The following is a 21,598-nucleotide window of genomic DNA, read 5'->3' as shown; positions in this document are numbered from 1 at the left end:
TCACCAGCTCATGGCCCAAATTATGAAGATGAAAATTGACTGTGAATAGATCACAGAATCACAAGGTGAGAAAGCACAGAAGGGAGACATTTGGCTCATCATTCTTGTACCAGCTGTTTGACATAGCTATCTAATTATTCCCTTACCATTATTCCTTCTTGATAGCTGAAAAAAAAGGATCTTTTCCTTCAAGTATTCATTCAATTTACTTTTGAATACTTATGTTATGATATCATTGCCCTTTCAGGCAGTCCATTTCAGATCAAAGAAAGTTGCTATGTTAAAAAATAAATACTTACATCCTCTTTTGTTCTTAGCCAATCACCTACAATTACTCTCTACTGGTTATCACAGCAGTGCTTTCAAGCGGCACCTGCTCAGCAATAACCTGCTCAGTGACGCCCAGTCTGGGTTCTGCCAGGGCCACTCAGCTCCTGATATCATTACAGCCTTGGTTCAAACATAGACAAAAAAGCTGAATTCTAGAGATGAGGTGAGAGTGACAGCCCTTGTCCTCAAGGCTGCATTTGACTGAGTGTGGCATCAAGGATCCCTGGCAAAACTGGAATCAATGGGTATCAGTGGGCAAACGCTCCGGTGGTTAGAGTCATACCTGACACATAGGAAGATGGTTGTGGTTGTTGGAGACCAATCATCTCAGCTCCAGGACATCTCTGCAGGAGTTCCTCAGAGTAGTGTCCTTGGCCCAACCATCTTCAGCTGCTCCATCAATTACCTTCTCTCCATCATAAGGTCAGAAGTGAGGATGTTTGCCGATGATTGCACAATGTTCAGCACCGTTCAAGATTCCTCAGACGCTGAAGTAGTCCATGTTCAAATGCAACAAAATCTGGACAATATCCAGGGTTGAAAAATGGCAAGTGACATTCGCGCCACACAAATGCCAGGCTATGACCATCACCAATAAGAGACAATCTAACCACCATGCCTTGACATTCAATGGTCTGACCATCACTGAATCCCTCACTATCAACATCCTGGGGGTTATCATCGACCAGAAACTCAACTGGACTCACCGCATAAACATAGTGGCTACAAGAGCAGGTCAGAGGCTAGGAATACTGAGGCGACTAACTCACCTCCTGACTCCTCAAAGACTATCCACCATCTAGAAGGCACAAGTCAGGAGTTTGATGGAATACTCCCCACTTGCCTGGATGAGTGCAGCCCCAATAACACTCAAGAGGCTTGACACCATCCAGGACAAAGCAGCCCACTTGATTGGCACTACATCCACAAGCATCCACTCCCTCCACCACTGACGCTCAGTAGCAGCAGTGTGTACTATCTACAAGATGCACTGCAGAAATTCACCAAAGATCATCAGACAGTACCTTCCAAACCCACGACCACTTCCATCCAGAATAACAAGGGCAGCAGACATATGGGAACACCACCATCTTTAAGTTCCCCTCCAAGCCACTCACCATCCTGATTTGGAATATTTCGCTGTTCCTTCACTGTCACCGGGTCAAAATCCTGGAATTCCCTCCCTAATGGCATTGTGGGTCAACCCACAACATGTGGACTGCAGCGGTTCAAGAAGGCAGATCACCACCACCTTCTGAAGGACAGATAGGGATGGGCAAGAAATGCTGGCCAGCCAGTGGCACCCACGTCCCACAAATGAATAAAAAAATTTGTCCTTCTGGTACAAGAAACAATTTCTCCTTGTATATTGCCTCAAAAAAATGATATTGAGTACATTATCAAACTTTTGCTCAGCTATCCCAGCTTCAGGGAGAACAATCCAACTTCTTTGGTCTCCCCACATCTGAAAATGTTCCAAGTACCAATGTCCTCTGTAACCTTTGATCTCCACAACCATCCTCCCACTCATGGAAAATATCAAAAATACACCTATGTGTCATTTTGCCCTTTTTTTATAAATCAAAATGCAGAAACACAAGCTTACGACATTTTTTCATTTTCCCTCTGCATTTTTCCTCAATGCATCGACTGCAAGCTGTCGGTCCCAATAAAGGTGGGCAGAATCTATGATAGAATGCACAGAGTCGGGTAACTTCAGATTTTCGCTGTGCGTCCTGCATCTCTGAGAGTTTATGAAAGTCAAAGCAGGTTGGCTCTCGACTTCCAGGAGATTCTGGAAGGACACCAAACAAGACATTAATTTAAAATAAGGACAGAAACACATTGCACTAATATCATAAGCAAAATCTTCTACAACCTTGCAATATGAACATTTAGTTCCTCACAATTATTTATTTGCTGTTAGAATTTGATCTTGAATCAGAACAGAAATCATTTTTATTTACAGTTGCTTCTTTCTAAAATTGTAATACTCAGTTGGAATAGAGTAGCAACTTGATGAAATTAATTCCTGAGTTTTGCAGTTTTCATATTTCTTAAAACTATACATAGATCAAAATTCATCTGATAGTATTATCAGTTTTTTTTAGAAATATGTGTCATAAAACATAGGCATTATAAATTGCTGTCAAATAAGCCCTCACAGTTTTGAGAGTTATAGAGATTGATTTCTGGTGGTCATAGTAATGTGTTCTGGTTATTCTGTCTGTTAGGCCTATATTAAGTCAAAGTTATTGATTGTACTAGCTCGTTTATTTTCCAGAGGCAAGGCAAAAATATAAGAGGGCAGTTCAGTTAGCTCTCAGTCTGATATTGAATTCATACTTTAGTGTAATACAGGCAAAAGCACATACCCTTTGGAGAGTACAGAATAGTTCACTTCAGCTGTGAGCAGAAACTCAAGCATTACCTAATTCATCACTAGGTGGCTGTACAGACTAAATACATAACAAAGTGAAAATGTCATATAGAACTAAGAAGAAGAACAGAATTCTCCTGCCCACGGTTGTGATTCAGAAAGTTGTCAGGGCAACCAATGAACTGTAAACAGAACAATGCTGCATCAGCTCCTGAAGTTCTTGGCTGGGATTTCTAACTGTATTCTCTTTCTCTTCAACAGCAGATGTGTAGTATGCCCATATTAAAATGCAATTATTACAACATACAATAGTTCTCTGATTGCAGAGCTTGGCTTTGTACATTTACAGACTTTAATCTTCGGAATTTCCTCTTGTTGATCAATGTTCAGGTTCCTAGTAAGTACATCAATGATTTTTTGACAATAGTCCCTAAAGACCAGTCCACTCTCTCATCAGTACAATCTCTCAGCCAATCTGTACAATTTTTTTTACAATCCCATTGCACTTCTAGCTCTGAAAGACCAGACTCTGTTCTCAACAGTATTAATAGAAAGAATTCTAGGCCATGTACAGTATGGTGTGAATTCTTCTGAGAAAAGGAGTTTGATTTGCAATACATAATGTTGGAATCATTGTTATTAGCAGCCGAAGCAACATTGGCCAATTCAGTCAAGTAGCAGCCAGATTCAAGTAAAATGGGAGAAGGGTAGAGTGGATAAAGAAGAAGACAGTAAGTAGCAATGAAGAAATTGGAGTAGAAATAATTTAGATTGATAGAAAAGAAGGTGATTCTGGATGGCAATTGTTTGGGACAATGGATGTCAATGAAGGTGAATGTTTGGAAATGAAGGGGAAATATATGTCAACGAGGGGGACAATTTGTAAATGGAAGGGGAGAGAAGAGATGGTACAAATGAAGAGAAAAATAGATATTAGTGAAGGAGAATAGATGGCAATGAAGGAGTGAGGAGAAGGTAAAAGGAAATAAAAACAATGTCAGTGAAGGAATGATGGATGGAAATAGAAGAAAGAAAAAAATTTCTCATAAAAAATGAAAAGGAAGTAAAAGCTAAGCAGAAGAATGCAGATTGAAGTTTGGGAAGGAATAATAATGTCAACATTACTAGGATAGGGGGAGAAATACCAGCATGAACTGAGGAGACAGAGTAGCATCTTCAACAGTGTATAAGGAAGATGAGGGCAAGGTGAAACAGAGTGTAGAGAAAGTTGTCGTTTTGAATGGAGGATGTGGAAGAAGTGTTGAGGAGGATTTGCAAGGACACGACGAGCTTGAACAGTTTATGGGAAAGAAGATTACATCTTGCATGGGAGAATAGAAGATGAAAACCAATTTAAATCTGGTTGGAGGAAAAGAAGTATGAAATTGAGTTGAAGGATGATGTAGAGAAAATTGACAGTATGAATTAGAACATTTGAAGAGGAGTGAAATACAAGTGGGTTGGTTGCAATGTTCCTATAGGCTGTGCGGATACTGATTGCAGCATTGACTTCAAGTTCTGGAGGTCATTATCAAACACAGGTCTTGGAGGTTCACTCAGAAAATTAGATGGAATGGTGACCAGTTGAGTACAGAGCACTGAAGCAGTAAAGGAATCGTGGGGGAGCTTGGATGTGGGAGACTGTCACTTACAGTAAATTAGAAGAAATAATAATTTTCTTGCTTAGTTGAAATTCCAAAAGCTATTAGATTAAGCATGAAATCCAACAATACTTAAAATGACTCAGAATGCATCAAATTAATGCCAACATAGAAGGGAATACTGTCAGATTCTCCTAGAAATACATTGCTTGTTTGTACTTTAATGTTTAATTTTCTCATTTCAGGTTTTCATTTCCAGCTGTCTTTTTGCTTTATTACAAATTTAAGGAATATTGGGTATAACTATGTGTAAGTTACTTCACACTTACCAGCTTGTGATCAGGCTGTTCTTGTCAGTTTTCTGAGAGATGCTGTCAACATTTTGAAGCTATTGGCTACCTTTAGATGTTTCTCTAGGCTGGCATTGAATCATCAACTTTTACATCATAGAAGGAAGTCACATAGCCCAGTGTGTTTGTACTGACTGTTTGAAAAAACTATCCAATAAGCTCTACTCCCAGACTTTCCCAAAGGCCTGCACCATTTCTCCTTTTATAGCATATAGGCTTCTTACATAAATCATTGAAACAATATATTCATCAGAAGCAACTTCTTCCACAGCTTACAACACAGTTTAGAACAATTGTAAAAGGAAGCTTGTGATATAACATAAAGATATTTACTTTTTATTTCATTGTTAATCCAGTTGATAAAACTGGGTACCCTGGAGTAGACCCCTGGTTTTCCTGGCTGTCCACAGCCATCACCCCATGATGTAATCCCATACAGGTAATATTGCTTAGATACAGGATCTATGCAGGTCAATGGTCCTCCAGAGTCTCCCTATAAAAAGGAGAAGACAAGAGGATGTATTATTCAAGCACTAATAATATCTTTAAGATGTAAAAAATTGTTTAAATCAATTTTGCCCTTTTTTTCCATTTCCCAGACCTATAATTGTCTTCCAATCATCTTCCAATCCCATGGCTAGCCCACATTATTTGCATAGGAGCCCAGACAGCGACTGTCAGGAAGCTATCCAACTTATAGCTTAAGATGGAACTTGCCTTAAATTATCTTTGCACATATGCACACTTCCAGAAACAGCTGCAGTTGAGTAACCAGGAGCCCTGTTTGCTGTCACATATGAGAGCTGTTGATGTCAGATCTGGTGGTGATTTTGCCAATTCGTTGTGAACAGTTAACTCAATAGGAAGCAGAAATCCACCCTGAACATTTATGTTCTGTGACTCAGCTGGTCACCAAACCCCAAAAAACTTCAAAAAAGCTTAATCTTCTCATTTATTTGCAACAATAATGCTTTTAACAGTGAATTCATGCTGAGTAAATCTATTTTAACAACATCATTTACATCATCATCCTGTTCTCAGAGTCAATATGACTTGATGTTGAATAACGCGTTCAATTTAATTCATCTTTCAGTAGGAAAAGTGACTCTACTCTTGACAAATTTTTCACTTAATGCTTGCAATATAAAGTTTTATCGAATGGGAATCCATTGTAAGAATTTGAATGTGAAGGCTGCTGATTCCCTATTGTTTCAGAGATAGTAGGAACTGTCCAGACCCGAAACGTCAGCTTTCCTGCTCCTCTGATGCTGCTTGGCCTGCTGTGTTTATCCAGCTCTACACCTTGTTATCTCTAATTCCCTATTGTGTTCCCCCATGATATTAGACAAAAATTGTGACTTCTACCACCAAGAAAGACAACAACAGCAAGCCCATGGAACACCAGCACTTCTATGCCACCATCCATACTTCCCACTATCTTGACTTGGATATACATTACTGTGTCTTCCTCAAAGCCGGATTGAAGTTACAGAGCAACCCTCCCCTCCCCAGCACAATCATGGGAGCACCGATACAAAAGGACTGCAGTAGTTCCAGGAGAAGGCCCACAACTACCTTTCTATAGTGACTGGCAATGGGCAATAAAAATACAAGGTTGCCAGCAACACCTGTATTCTGACCACAAGTGTTTGAAAATGGAATGCTCTTGCCTCATAATCTGACTTTCTAATATCTGCTTTCACAGCATGAAACTGGAACACTAGGTTGTGAAACGTGGCCTCAAAGTGTTACATTTTTGAGTTAGTTCCTGTAGAATATTTTCAGATTTCAGCAACTCAGCTCTTTCCCAAAAGCAAACCTTTGCCCACTATGTTTTCAAATATGTCTTTACCTGCCCACTATGCACAGTTTTAAACTCAATATTACCTAAAATTGAATATGAGGTTTGTTGAACATTGACTGTAATGTGGCAGTTTTTTTAAATTCATTCACAGGATGAGGGTATCGCTGGGTGGGCCAGCCCTTATTGCCCTTCCCTAATTGCCTAGAGGGTAGTTGAGAGTCAACCAGTTTACTGCTGACTGGACAGGGAGCCTTTCTGGATCCTTAATCTCTCTCTGCAGTTTTGTTGAATGCTCTGGGGAATTGCCCAATTCATAAAATTAAAATCAAATTTGACCAGGACAAAGAAAATTGAATATGTTCCTTCATTAATAAAAAACATTATCGAACAAACAGGTAAGAAACGAAACTCATAAAAAATTGAGTTAAATTAAATTGCCCCATCCTTAAATGTATTCCATATTTGAATACATAAAGCATTAAAGCATACTAGAGCATTATTTGTGAAAGAAAGCTATGGCTTATTGAATGAATTCACACCCCAAATCTGAACCCTCATTCACTGGGAAACTTTGGGAAATGATGGGCACAATTTTCCCCTCCACAGGTTGAGAATAATGCGACTGTGATGATTTATTTAGGTGAGAATCCAAAAATCAGATTTTTGCTTTTGAGATAAACTTTCACAATTAAGTCCTCCTTCATCAAATGAAGAGGTCAATTTCTTGCTGCTAGGTTGCCAGAAGACTGTTTACACACACTTAAATCACATAAAATAACCCTTCTCACCAAAATTAACTTTCGCTTCCCAAGTTAAATTCCCATTCGAGATTCTTATGCTTCAGAAACCCAACTGCAAAATCAGGCATGTACAATCTTCACTCACTGCCTCCTGGATGTTGCTGCAAAACTGTTTCTTGTGTTCAAGATGTATGAGTTGTATTGAGGAGTCCATTTCCTGGTGGATACTACAGAGTTGTTCCAAATCCTGAAACTGTTCCTGATGCACCTTACATGCTCAATTGCCCTGCAGTGCTGCAGATTGAAATAAGGCCCGAGCAACCCTCACTGAAAACTTTTCCAACACTATGGGCTGCAAAATGTGGACCTGTTTCCTCCATTCAGCTCCGCGCTAATGGTAAATTGATGGGAGTTTACCATTGCCAACCTCACTCCCTAACATATTCTGTCATGCTTCTGAGAACCCCAGGCGCAAGACAGACCTTGTCTCCCTTGAGCCAGTAGTTACACGACAGATTCCAACCTTGTGTCATAGGGTGTGTGTGTGGCAATCAGCGATTGGGCCTCCTAGAGTCTGATTCCTCTACAAGACCCTCAGTGTCCCTGAGATTCATCTGCAGTGCCTCAACTGCAATCTCCACCAAATAGGTGTGTGGCTCCCTGATGGATGAGTCGATCTCTAGTCACCCACTTTGCTGTTTAGGACAAAGGTTCCAAGATGTAGTAATTATAACACGATGTCTTCTTTTTCTGGTTGAAGTTGTTCCATATATTTAAATTTGGAGAACTTATCCTGTCCAGTTGGGACAATAAACCCACAATATATGTTAGAATACTGCAAATGAATATATATTCCACACATTTGTTTACTCTGTGCAAAGATTGAACATCTATACCATGGATGTGACCTCAGAAGTTTTTTGTCTCTTGTCCTCACTGCATCTGGATCAGGCCCAACTTCTGGAGCTAGGATGGAGACATCCTGCTGACTAGCATATTCTGGTGACTTTTGTGGACCCAGGGCTCTGACAAATTATATCTAACCTGACAGCAGGAGTCGCGAAGTCTGCTGACTGCAACAACTGACAAAATACTGTGGGTTCAAATGATAAGCAATTTGGGTGATAATATACATCCTCCAGCTTTGATGAAGCAGGAGACCAGCTTGGATTTCTTAGGAGACACCTCTGGGGTTCAGAGGGGACCACCACAGAATGGAGGGGAAGTTCCTGGTTTGCAGCATCTGAAGTAGTGTCCAGTTGGCACCTGAACATTTGACCCTGGAAGGTCACACCAGACTCTAGAGTTTCCACCTTGGTCACCATGTGATTTGGCGAGTAATTCATGCAGTATCTGACTTGCACATGTGCATTCCCAACATTTTCTATCCACTAGTTGATCCTGGGGAGTTCACCCTTGATTCTGAAATGTGCTCCCAGTAACCAAAGTTCTGTTTCTGGACAGTGTTTCATCCAATTAACTTTCTTTATTGAACCTTCTTTAAATTTTGACAGAAACCTGGATTTGCACATTTACATTAATCTGTGTTACTTAGCAAAAAATCTTCAATGCTAAACAAGGCCACTTGGCCAAGTTTTTCTGTGTTACCACTAATTTCACATTAGAACTGTCCATTTCAATCCCATTTAATTCTCCTTAACAGTCAGGTTTTATAAATGTTAATGCAACGCAAAGTGTAGTTATATCTCTTTCACCTACCACTGTCACATATGAACCAACCTTGTAGATATCCTGAGTAAAACTATCAGATGCTGGAACATTTCAACAGTCAAGCAGCATCATTGGAAAAGCAAAGTTTATATTTCAGACTGATGAACTATTAGTGTGAATTCTCCCTCCACAGATGCTGCCTGACCTGCTGAGTACTTCCAGCATTTTTGCGTTTATTTCAGATTTCCAGCATCCTGTGTTTTGATGGTGGATAGCTTACCTGGCAGGAATCCACATTGCCGGATAGATACCCAGCGCAAAACATTTGACTGGTGACCAACTCCTTTCCTAGTGCAGATCTACATGTACTCTGACCCAGCAAAGGCACTTTTGCTTCTATTAGCACATCTGCATATGGTCCATCTGTTTATGTGAAGAAAAGAGAACCACAATTCAACAAACATGTTTACTGTTTCATTAATGGAGTGTTGCCAATCCAGATGCACAATTTTCCTGCAGTTACTTGCAAGTATTGAACTTGAGTACTGTTGAAAATAGAGATATGTTGCTGAACATTTTGTTTGCACACATGAAGACAAATGTAAGAATGTTAAATTTCAAATGGTCAGAACAACTCATGCAGCAGGAGAAAACAGTGTTGATTAGAGGAGGCATTACTTGGAGAAAGAAGGAGAGAACTATAATTTCTCCAAATGTCCGGGTAATTCAAAAAAGGCACAAGGATTACATATTCTTCTTTAATTTGCAGAGAATGGGTCCCAAAGCATTAAACAGAAACTGCCCAAATACAGATTTACTTCTAGCAGGAGGCCTTTTGCTTTGGGTTTCGCGAGATGGTCTGGTTGAGTATTGTACATACTCTGCTAATTACAAGCCACTGAAGAAACATTCCATTTGATTTGTTGGAAAGTTTTCAGTTTGTTTGCTTTTCCAAGGCAAATTGAGATGACCAGAAACACATGAAAAGAAGCAACTCTTTAGCCCATTCGCAAATTTGTGCAGTTCACAGCAAACAACGATGTGATCAGGATAGCTTTGATGTGTCCGAATTCTGAATCAGGCCTACAAGGTGAGCAAATGGCACTTTTTAACAAGATCGTTGATAAGGCCAGTCTTATAGCACATAGAGTTAGCATTTAAGATAATCCATTGAGTTTATAACATGACTCATTTACACTTTCTGAAAACATCATGTGCAAGGAACCATTTAAGAAACAAAGAGAATATGCTCAAGCTTTGTGCTTTTATTGAATTACACAAACTTGGGAAACCTTTGGTTCCTTGTTGCTTTTTCCATGGCAACATCTCAGTCAATTAGATTCAATTTGCCAACTAATCGGTGCCAGTTTCTCCTTCAACATAAATTGTGGTCATTTGAAATTTGGCACTCTTGTGTTCATCCTGAGGAGTTTGTAACAAAAAGTTATGGTGATTATTTTTTCAGCAATTTTCCTTCAATTCATGGCACTTTTAATATATAACTAACCTGAATGATGTCAAGGATTGACATATTTTTGTAATCAGGATTTGCATGATACTAAACAAATATTTCCAAAGAGTATGTCGTTTGGGAAGGGGAGGAAGGCAGGTGTTTGAAAGTTACGCTAGAACTGACATATAGGAAAATAGTAAATGAAAAAGAGGTTAGAAAGCAGATCAACAGTCTTTATTTGAATACCACTCTCTCAAAATTATGTTATAATGTACAAATCCTTATAGCACTGTATAAACATACAAACATATGAAACAGGAGCGGGCATAGGCCAGTCAGCTTCTTGAGCCTGCTCCACTATTCAATACGATTATGACTGATCTCATGACTCCGTATTCCTGCTTAACCTGTTATCCTGTGCTTAATAAAAATCTATCTACTTCAGCCTAAAAAATATTTGCGGACTCTGCTCCAAAGATTGATTTATGTCATACGGTGAAAAAATTGCCTTATATCTGTCTTAAATGTGTGACTCTCTATGTTATAACAATAACCTCTATTTCTAGATTCTCCTACAAAAGGAGACATCCTTTTCATAAGTACCTGTCAAGCTCCTTGGGATCTTATGTTTCAATCAAGTCACTCCCAGTCTTCTACACTCCAGTGGATACAAACCCGGTCTCTCTCCAATCTTTCCTAATAAGACAAATTGCCTTTCCAGGTATTAGTTTGGTAAATCTTCTCTCAACTGTTTTCAATGCATTTACATCCTTTCTTAAATAAGGTGATAACATTTTACACACTGCTCAAGGTCTGGTTTTAACAAAGCCCTGTACAACTAAAGCATGACTTCCCTAATTTTGTATTCAGTCCCATTTGCAATAAATAATAACATTCTTTTTGATTTCCTAATTACTTGCTGTATCTGCATGCTATCCCTTTGTAATCCTAAGACAGTACATCTCAGAGCTATGCAATCTTTCACTATTTTGATAATACACATCTTTTTTATTCTTCCTGCCAAAATGGATAATTTCAGATTTTATCACTTTATATTTCATTTGCCAGATCTTTACCTACTCACATGACCTATATATTACCTGTTGTAGCCTCTTCTATTCTCTGCACAGCTTATTTTTCTATTTATTTTTAGGTACTTAGAGAATTTAGCAACCATGCCTTCAGTATCTTCATCCAAATCATTTATATAAATTTTAAACAGTGGAAGCCACAGCACAGATCCCAGCACACCCACTTGTTATTTCTTGCTAACTAGAAAATGATCCATTTACATCTACTATAATAAGAGATAACAAGATGCAGAGCTGGATGAACACAGCAGGCCAAGCAGCATCAAAGGAGCAGGAAGGCTGACGTTTCGGTGCTGCTTGGCCTGCTGTGTTTATCCAGCTCTGCACCTTGTTATCTCAGATTCTTCAGCATCTGCAGTTCCTGCTATCTCATTTACATCTACTGTCTGTTTCCTGCTAGCCAGTCTCCTATTCATGCCAATTTGTTACCTTCAACACCATGGGATTCTATTTTCCACTATAATCTTTGATATGGCACCTCAAATGTATGATTTGTAAGTGCAGCCATTGTGGGTAAAAGCTAATATGAAAAATGTCCTTTCACAAAGGACGAGAAATGGCTGATGTAGGCACTACATGAAAGATATTGTGATAATTATGAATAAATATTTGAAGAGATCCAGTGGTCTTAGTAATTTCAGTGATGACTTTGAAATAACAATGAACACAGCAACTACATTGTCAAATCAGTAGAGCACAAGTAGAATGAACTCATAGGTTCTTAGATGTTAACAGGACAGAAGGAAGCCATTTGGCCCATCGTATCTGCACTTGGTCAACAAAGATCAGGCTACACTCATCTAATTTTCCAGCATTGAATATTATGAGAATTAAACCAAAAACAGTGGTCAGTAATTTGAACTTGCTTTTCCACTTTACCTTCATAGAGTGATCCCCAGCCTGCAATGTAACACATTGTCCCAGGAGGAAGCTCTCCAATGCTTTCCGGCAAACACACAAAGTTCACATGTTCTGATATGGCTATAGGTACGGTCAATTCCAGGAGGGCAATGTCATTGTTGAACGTCCTTTGGTTAAACTAGAATAAATAAACATATAACCTACTAGATACCTTGAAAATTTGTGGTGAATCTCACTCTGAATTCAACATTTTCCATGAACATGAACTGTTTCCTCATATTCTGAATTAGCTTTACTATTATTAACTTTAATCCAGACATAGTGAAAGGAGTTCCAATTGCCCAACAGGAGAAAATATGGGAGCAGGTGTGCTTTAAAAATTACCCACCTGGGTAGCATGTGTATGCCCTTTCATCTCTAGAATGCACTAGAATTTTTAAAGCAAGGACAGCTGGGGAAGTCAGGAATCTACTCAACTTCAGTTAACATTCCATATAAGCTATTTGTTAATGGATAGTGAAGATGTGGAAGACATTTTTTTCAATATGTAAAACACCAAACTTGAACTGTATGGTGCACATCAATACTCAATTATTGGGTTCAACGAATTTGATGTGAAAGATTATTGTATTTATTTTGCAGAAAGTCATAGATAACAGAAGATATGATCTGATTATTGTTATGGAATCATGTGTGATGGATAATGAGCGAATATTTCAAGTTGCTGGGAGTAATCAAGGACAGTCATCATAATGTTTTAAAAGTAAGTTGAAAAGTTCAAACTTACTATTTCTTGTTGAAATACCAATTCAGATATCCCATCCTAGACCTCATATGAGAACATGAGAAAGTAGTAACATGAGAAATAGGAGCAGAGGAGGACCAGATATCTCATTTAGCTTGTTCCACCAACCAATAAAAACGTGGATGATCTTGAGGTTCAACTCTACTTTCCTCCTGTTGCCCATATCTCTTGAGTCCCAATGAGACCAAAAAGCTGTCTTTATTAACCTTTAAATGTATTTATAATGAAGCATTCGATTTGCTTGAGTAGATAATTACCAAGATTTGCAACCCTTCTGATGACAAAATTTCCCCTCATGTCAGTCCTCAATGATTGGCCCCTTGTTCTACATTCCTTAGCAGAAGAAGCAACATCTTGGTACCTGTCTTTCAAATTGCTTCATAATCTTGAATGTTTCAATGAGGTCACCTCTTATTCTTCTAAACTCCAGAGTATAGCGACCACCCAATTTACCAAACCTTTCATCGTAGGACAACTGTCACTTCCTAAGAACCAATTTGTTGAGTCATTGCTACACTGCCTCCAGTATAAGTATTTTCTCCTTTCAATATGGTCACCAAAACTGCACACGGTTTCCAGAAATGGTCTTGTGTAATTATGAAAAACTTCTGTATTCTTGCATTGCAACTCCCTCGTAATAGAGGCCAACATTGCCATTTGCTACCCTTATAGCTTGCCACATTTGCATGTTAACTCTTTGCATTCCTTTCATGAGTACACCTAAAGCTCTCTGAATATCAACATTTACAAGTTCATGGCTTTTAAAAATCACTTTTCCTGTTTTGACACCAAAGTGGATAGCTTCATATGTCCCTACATTTTATTCTATCTGTCTCATGTCCACTTATTTAAAATATCTATATTTCTTTCATAGACTCCCTACAGTGTGGAAACAGGCCCTTCGGCCCAACAAGTCCACACCGACCCTTGGAGCATCCCACCCAGACCCATCCTCCTATAACCCACACACCCCTGAACACTACAGGCAATTAAGCATGGCCAATCCACCTAGCCTGCACATCTTTGGACCGTGGGAGGAAACCAGACCACCCGGAGGAAACCCACGCAGACATGGGGAGAATGTGCAAACTCCGCACAGACAGTCACCCGAGGCTGGAATCAAACCCGGGTCCCTGGTTCTGTGAGGCTGCAGTGCTAACCACTGAGCCACCGTGCCACACCAAACAGCTTTGTGCTCTCCGAACATCTTGTGTCTCCACCTGGCCTTGTATTATCATTATATTGTCCTCTATCTGCTAGTCTAAATCATTAATATTGATTTAACAAAGGTCTCAGTACTAATCCTTACAGCACCCCACTAGTCACAACCTCCCAACTTGAAAATACCCCATTTATCTCTACTTTTTATTTCCTGTCTGTGAATCAAACTTCTATTCATGTATAATTTCCAACTCCATGAACACTTATCCTGAGTAGTAATATTTTGTGCGATACCTTATCAAATGCCTTCTGAAAGTTCAAATTTTACTATATCTATTGGTTCCCTTTATTTATCTTACTGGTTACATCCTCACAAAACCAATAAATTTGTCAAACCGATTTCCCTGTCATAAAACCATGTTGACTTAATTTGAAATATGCTTTTCGAAGACATCAGTCGTATCAAATTTCAATACATTCCCAACGATTGACATCGAGGCTAATGGGTCTGTAGTTCTCATGTTTCATTCTTCCTCCTGTCTTGAACAGTGGCCTTACTTTTGTAAACTCGTAATCTGCTGGAACTGCTCCAGAATCCTAGGACTTTTGGAACTCATAGCTAGTGCATCCACTATCTCAGCAGCTACCACTTTTAGAAACCTAGGGTATAGGTCCCGAGGTTCTGGGGATTTGCTGGCTTTGAGTCTGTTACATTTCTCCAGGTTTGTTGAACTATAAATTGTAACCATTGAGAACTATATTTTGCACAATAGGAGTATTTTTAAAAATTATTTGTCAAAATTCTAAAACTCACTTTTCAAATACCTGGGAGATACTGGCTGTGAGTGTCAACCTAAACCTCATTTCTGTATCCTGTTCAGCAGCCTTAGCAAGGTAATTAACTAACAAGGGACTCCATTTTATGGGGGGGATGGTGGGGCTGACGGCAAAAACTGGAAGGTGATTTGTTCCATACAATGCCACACTGTAGCCATACAACACTGCAGGTGGGCTAAAGTGGTTAAAAATGGGACTCCCACCCCTCAGTGAGAGGATGACCCTCCCGCATGAACTACCAACCAATCTGATTGGCCAGCAGTTCCATCAGTGCCTACAGTACCAGAGCTCAGTAGTAAGTGCTACAGTGAGTACAGGAAGGCTCTCAAAGAGGAACATGGTTTCCGTAGGTGCTGGGAGAGATCTGACAGCCCAGGAAGGAATGGGAGGAAATGTTGTACTATGTTCTGTCGGGCAGACAATATGGAAGGAAGGGGCAATGACATCTTGGGGAAATGCCTTCGATGTGCGGAAGGCATGCCCAAAATTATATGCTCCCTCTTCCTTCCCACACTTCCTCATGTAGAACTTTAAAAACATCCTGCCCACTTCCACCCAACTGCCCATGCAAATCACATTTTGATCTGGCCTGGTTATTATTCAGGTAAATAGACTGTTAACTAACCTAAATGACCCTTAGTTATGTATTTAAATATGGGCTAGTGGTAATTTTGGTATCTTCCCCTGTAACATATTATGGGGTGTGCAAGAGGGTTCTGGGCTAGCCACCCAACCTATTTTAGGTGACCCCTGCCAAAACACACCCTACATGGGCATGTTAATGTGTGGTTGTGAATACAAATGTTTCTTCTTAGAAGGAGTTAAATACTTGAAGGGATTTAAATGTATTGAAAGGGCTTTAATGAATGAAAGTTTTCTTTTTATACAGTGAAATTGATAAGATATTTAACATAGCTCTTGAGGTCTGTTCATGGTGGTTACTGAGAGAGGAGGGTAGGTGAGTAGGGGCGTGAATGGTGTAAGGTCAAAGGGTGATTGGTGAGTGAAGGAAATGGATTGACATGAGTTGGCACTAAATTAGCATAGGGGCTATAAATGGCCATTGGGTGTGGGTAGGTATATGGGTTATGAAGCATGGGGTGTAACTGGGACTAAGTGAAGTGAGGGATGAGGGCTAGAGTATATTTAATAACACAATAGTGTTTGATGATTTTCTAGAGAACTCAGAACTTTTAGTTAGCTCACCTCAGCACTTGTTAACCCCTGTGGCCGCCTCTGAACTGTATCTGGGGACTGTAGACCTTGCTGTGGAACAAAACAATTGCTTCATGGACTTAAAATCATGCTACTCAGGGCATTTTCTCCCCAGGCAGGTTAGGAAATTTCACACCTCCTCGTCCCTGTCTGCAAGCTGAAAACCCAGCTCATGGGAAGGAATTTCAGAGCATGGAGTCAAAGTAGGTGAAGCCACAGCCACCAATGGTAAAGTACTATTAATAGTTCTACTATCTTTATCAGCTGGCAAGGTCAAATTTATTGTCAATCTCAACTAAGAGAAATTTCAGATCATTAAATGCACTTAGTCAGCTTTACACCCTATAGAGTATGTCCTCCAATGAAATGTCTCCCTCAGGAGGTTTTAAACCAGCAAACTTATTGTCAGTAGCATATAGCTACAAGTTTATTATAGCAGAAGCATTTTTATTTAAGTTTATCAATATCAGCACTTAGAATCCTAATTTGATTAGAGGATACTGTGACCTAAATGTGCGCATGTGAGAATTTAATATGACACTGCAACTTTTTTATAATTGCTTATTAACATTTATTGTAAAAATTAACTCTAAATTACATTATAGGAATGAATACTGTTTTATAGAATATACAACAATCAAAGAGAATTATCTCATTATATACATGATAACTACTCTGAGTAAATATTCAATGTTGTATTGTCTTGATACTGCAGTGTAGTGATACAGTCAACTAATGATAGTTATAACTATTCTACTTCAAATAAATTGATAACATTTAATGCACTTCATTAACATTTTGGATGTTTAATCAATAAGATTTAAAGAAAACTATACACATAATCCAGTATAATTACTTTGGAAAGTCTTTTCTCAACTTTTCAAAGGGCCTTTTTTGTACTACAATGGCTGATCTTCCTCTCTCTGTGTATATGTGTTGCTATTTATGACTTATAGTCTGTCTGCGTGACAATGAGAAAGGCTTTTCTTGTTCATTGCATGGCCACAAAACAAGTCCCATCGCTTTGGTTATGTTGTTTCTCTTAGCAGCAAAGCCTCCAAGATCCCTAAATGTGCCATGCTTTTCTTTATAGTGTTTTCTTTTAGCTTCTTAGCACCAGTTGAAATACTGCATTGGTGCATTTTATTTCCAGTAATTCCTTTTAGCTTAATTAACAGCTTAAATTTTCCATTAAGTTGGTCAGATTGGTCACCGTGGTAAAACTTGGGGCTGATGAAGAGGCTGGAATTGTAGAATCTACTTTCATAAATCTGTGTCTTCTGATTACCAGAGTACAACATATCCAACAGAAACTTTGCTCATTAATTCCTCCACATGAAATTTCACCTTAATAGCCTCCTATTGGCCACTTTATAAAATACTTGTTGGAAATAAAGACAGACGTAGGGCTACTTGTCATCTGGCAACTTTGTGAAATTTTCAAAATATTCAATCAAATTAGTGACACAGAATTTCCATTTCGAAAAGCAATCCTGCAATTCCCAAGCACATATAACTTTCCCTGCGTCTGACCAGGAGCTTTCCTAATGTATACTGAGTTAATGTACAAGTCAATAAAATTCAGGGTGCAAATTTTGAATGAACCACTTTACCTTGGGGTGTGTGATGATCCGGTTGATTTGCAAAATTCTTTCTTCAGTACCTTGCTTTTTCAAGTCATATTCACCAACAACTACTTGCCAGTAATTCTCATTTCTGTTCCTGAATGTAAAAGCAAAGAAAAGACTTTCATTTATGTCATATCTTCCACAATCTTGGGATATCCCAAACTACTTGATAGACAATGAAGAACTTTTTGGGTTTGGTGATATCACAGGACAATTGGATATACTTGTTATTGAATAGAATGGGGCTTTATTTGCTGCAGTCTAAGAGATAGAGGGATACCTTTATGGAAATATATGACTTTCCTAGAGGGGTTGACAGTATAGATACTAAGACATTTTACCCTGCTGGAGAGTCTAGAACGAAGAGCATAGTCACAGGTTAAGGAGACAGTCTTTTAGAACTGAGGTGAGGGTATATCAGTGGGTTATTAATCTTGGGAATTGTCTGCCCCAGTGATGGATGCTCAGATTAAATATTAAATATTCGCTAAATCCCAGGACTCATTTAAATGCCACATGTAAGATCAGCAAGATGGGCTCCAGAAGCTGTCCTCTAAGATTGATCTCTCATGACAAAGCTGTCCATGATTAGAAAGACATGGAGACATTGTACCTTGGAAGCCCCAGTATTTATTATATGTCCACAGCAGATAGTTTAAAAAAGTGTAAACTTGTCTTTTTGATCCTCAATCCACTTCTTTACTGGGTTAGCCTGGTAAGAAATTCACTGTCCCTTCTCGTTCATGGCTCTGAGTGAAATAGCAGTAGGCCCACAAATCTGTAACATGCATATGTTAAAAAGGATCCCTGTTGGCTTTGTGCAGGTTGTTACTACTTGTTGAACACAGCAGTTCAAACTAGAACCAGATCACCTCCTGGGGACTCCAGGATGGGTAAGTAACCTGGGAAATTTCTATTGGGTGTGTGTCTGTGCCAGCCAGACCCTCTCCCCATGTAAACTTGCTCACGTCAGTACACTGGTAAATGATGTTATTCAACCTACAAAAAGTTACAAGGACATCTATAAATAATAGTTCTTTATTGGCTTTTGATTCATATTAAGTTTATTTCTGGTCGTTCTCCATAGCATCAGAAACAATCTCACCCTGTGAAGCAATGTGCTGCTGTCATAATCCATGAATGGTGCACCAATACGCCTCCACACATCACATTCCCATTCAGTTTTAACAATACCAGCCATGGCCAGCTCCCAGGAGCTGCTCTGTTCCCACCAACAATCCTCCCCATGGCAACAGTGTAATTGGTTGTCGCTGCTTTTTGACCACAAGTGACTGAAAGGAAGAGAATATTTACATAACCATATCAAACATGCTGCATTCTACAACAAAAATTACCCACCCACACCTCCCACCAAAAAAAGCCCAACAGTGTCAGGGAATTGTAGCTTACATCCTGCTATGGATTATGGAAGCCCAGCTTTACATGCTGGTTTCGTGTTGTAAATGGTTTTATTATCTTTACTCCACAGTAAGGCAAACATATTCATTTGAACCTATTGTCACCTTAAAATGTCAACAAAGAGACACTTCAGATCATTGAAGAAACTAAGTGAGTGTTACTAGATACAGACTGGGTCCTGCAACAGTCCTTCTACCCTGAAGAGTTTTCAGATGAGCAATATTATCTTAGGATAGAATATTATAGCTGAAATAACCTGTTTAATCTAAACAATATCAGCATACAGAATCCTAACTTAAGAATTCTAGGGATAGTGGGAACTGCCGATGCTGAAGAATCTGAGATAACAAGGTGTAGAGCTGGATGAACAGCAGGCCAAGCAGCATCAGAGGAGCAGGAAAGCTGACGTTTCAGATCTGGACCCTTCTTCGGACCCTTTTTCTGAAGAAGGGTCCAGACCCGAAACGTCAGCTTTCCTGCTGTGTTCATCCAGCTCTACACCTTGTCATTTAAGAATTCTAGGATATCGTTATCGGTTTGTGGTTTCTTGAGGATGTAAGTGTGAGATTGCAAAGTTTTAATGCTTGCTTATGAATATTTGTTATAAGAATCAATTCTAGATTATATTATATTCATGAATAAATGATAATTGAGGATAGTCATAGCGTGACAATTCTATTTTAAATGTACATACAATCTTCCAATCCATTCATGAAAAAACAGAATATTCCATCAAATATGTCAAGAAGGTTATAGTCATTGTTTAGTATAGTTTCTTGGTAGGATGATTCAACAGTGAAATGAGATTCTCATAGTGAGCAGTGAGAGGCCTATTTGCATGTATTAGCACGTATGAAATTCCATTTTTTCCTTTATTCATTCACGAGATGAGGGCATTGCTGGCTAGGCCAACATTTATTACCCATCCCTAATTGCCCAGAGGGCAGTTAAGAGTCAACCACATTGCTGTGGGTCTGGAGTCACATGTAGGCCAGACCAGGTAAGGATGACAGTTTCCTTCCCTAAAGGACATTAGTGAACCAGATGGGTTTCCCAACAATTGGCAATGGATTCACAGTCACCATTAGACTCTTAATTCCAGATATTTATTGAATTGAAATTCCACCATCTGCCTTGGTGGGATTCAAGCCCAGGTCCCAGGAACGTTCCTTGGGTCTCTGGATTAACAGTCCAGCGATAATACTACTAGGCCATCGCCTCCCCTCATTATTCTCATTACTACCTAATTTCACCTCATTAATATGTAGCTTTTCATTCTCCCACCTGCTGGATAGAAACTAGATGGTGACAATTCCCAACATGTAAGTCAGAACAGTTACTTGGTGAATCCAGCTCACCACTTGCTACTCCAATATCCATCTTAGACACTAGGCATCAACATCTCAAAGCTTGGCCCATGGGCAATGATGGATACATCAGACCTTACCATTCGACATGCTCAGCCTCACCGCATCATTAAGTCACAGCTCCAACTCACGTACAATACGTTCTGCACTTCAATACTGCAATGCTGCACTGTGGAACATCCCAGCATTGTTCATTGCAATTCTGCTGCCAGGGCATCTTGCACACAGGGACAGGTATCTATTTCATGGATTTGACCAGGGTGCATCTCAGAGCTGCTTGTCTACTGTCTTAGTGCTCACTCCCTTTGTGCCTATGTTGATGTTCACAACATTCCTGCCTTGCCTTGTCTTGCCTTTTTGCACTTTGCCCTCTCAGCCAGAACTTAAATGCCCACAATTGTTCTGAATTGCCTTGCATTTTACAGCAGACACACAGCCAGGTAGCTTTAAGGGACAAGTACATCAATCATGCACTTGCACAGAACAAGGTGAATGCAAACAGTGTCCCTATGGGGTGTAAATGTTGCTCACAAGCTATCATGATCATTTCATTGGTCATTGCATGTAGTCATCTCTGTGAAGCAGAAGTAATCACAGACGTTTGTAGACTATAAAGTACTAAGATAATGGAAAAATCTCATAGGCTGCACAGGGGCACAGAACTGATTTCCTCTCAACTTGAACTGTAGGTATTTGCCAACAAACCCTGATGTGCACTGATGCCTTTCTTGAGTGATATGAGGCTGGGAGGAGAATGTGTCATTATTCATACAACGCTTACAGCATCCTACTGTCTCTTTGTGACACAAATAGTGCTGCATTCAGCATAGTAAGGTCCTATGTCAAAGTTCCATGAAAAGTTCCATTGTCCTCACTGTCAGACTG

The 21,598-nt window shown here is 39.4% G+C and overlaps 1 protein-coding gene across 1 annotated transcript in view; it reads right to left on the bottom strand.

Annotated features, from left to right (window-relative positions):
* Positions 1 to 20,803, bottom strand: part of prss56 (serine protease 56) — a 37,029-nt gene extending 16,226 nt beyond the window's left edge. Inside the window, exons 1-7 of the mRNA XM_048604571.1 lie at positions 20,794 to 20,803; positions 19,033 to 19,219; positions 17,913 to 18,021; positions 12,300 to 12,459; positions 9,157 to 9,299; positions 4,995 to 5,154; positions 1,937 to 2,125 (exon numbers count right to left, since the gene is read on the bottom strand). Of these exons, the coding sequence (XP_048460528.1) occupies positions 1,937 to 2,125; positions 4,995 to 5,154; positions 9,157 to 9,299; positions 12,300 to 12,459; positions 17,913 to 18,021; positions 19,033 to 19,219; positions 20,794 to 20,803 (958 nt within the window). The remainder of the gene's footprint in view (positions 1 to 1,936; positions 2,126 to 4,994; positions 5,155 to 9,156; positions 9,300 to 12,299; positions 12,460 to 17,912; positions 18,022 to 19,032; positions 19,220 to 20,793) is intronic.
* Between the last annotated feature and the right edge of the window lie 795 nt (positions 20,804 to 21,598).

The sequence above is a fragment of the Rhincodon typus genome, chromosome 13 (assembly GCF_021869965.1).
Source record: "Rhincodon typus isolate 14 chromosome 13, sRhiTyp1.1, whole genome shotgun sequence".
Taxonomy (NCBI): domain Eukaryota; kingdom Metazoa; phylum Chordata; class Chondrichthyes; order Orectolobiformes; family Rhincodontidae; genus Rhincodon; species Rhincodon typus.
Note: the sequence above shows the minus strand (reverse complement) of the source record. Positions and strands in the feature narration are given on the sequence as shown.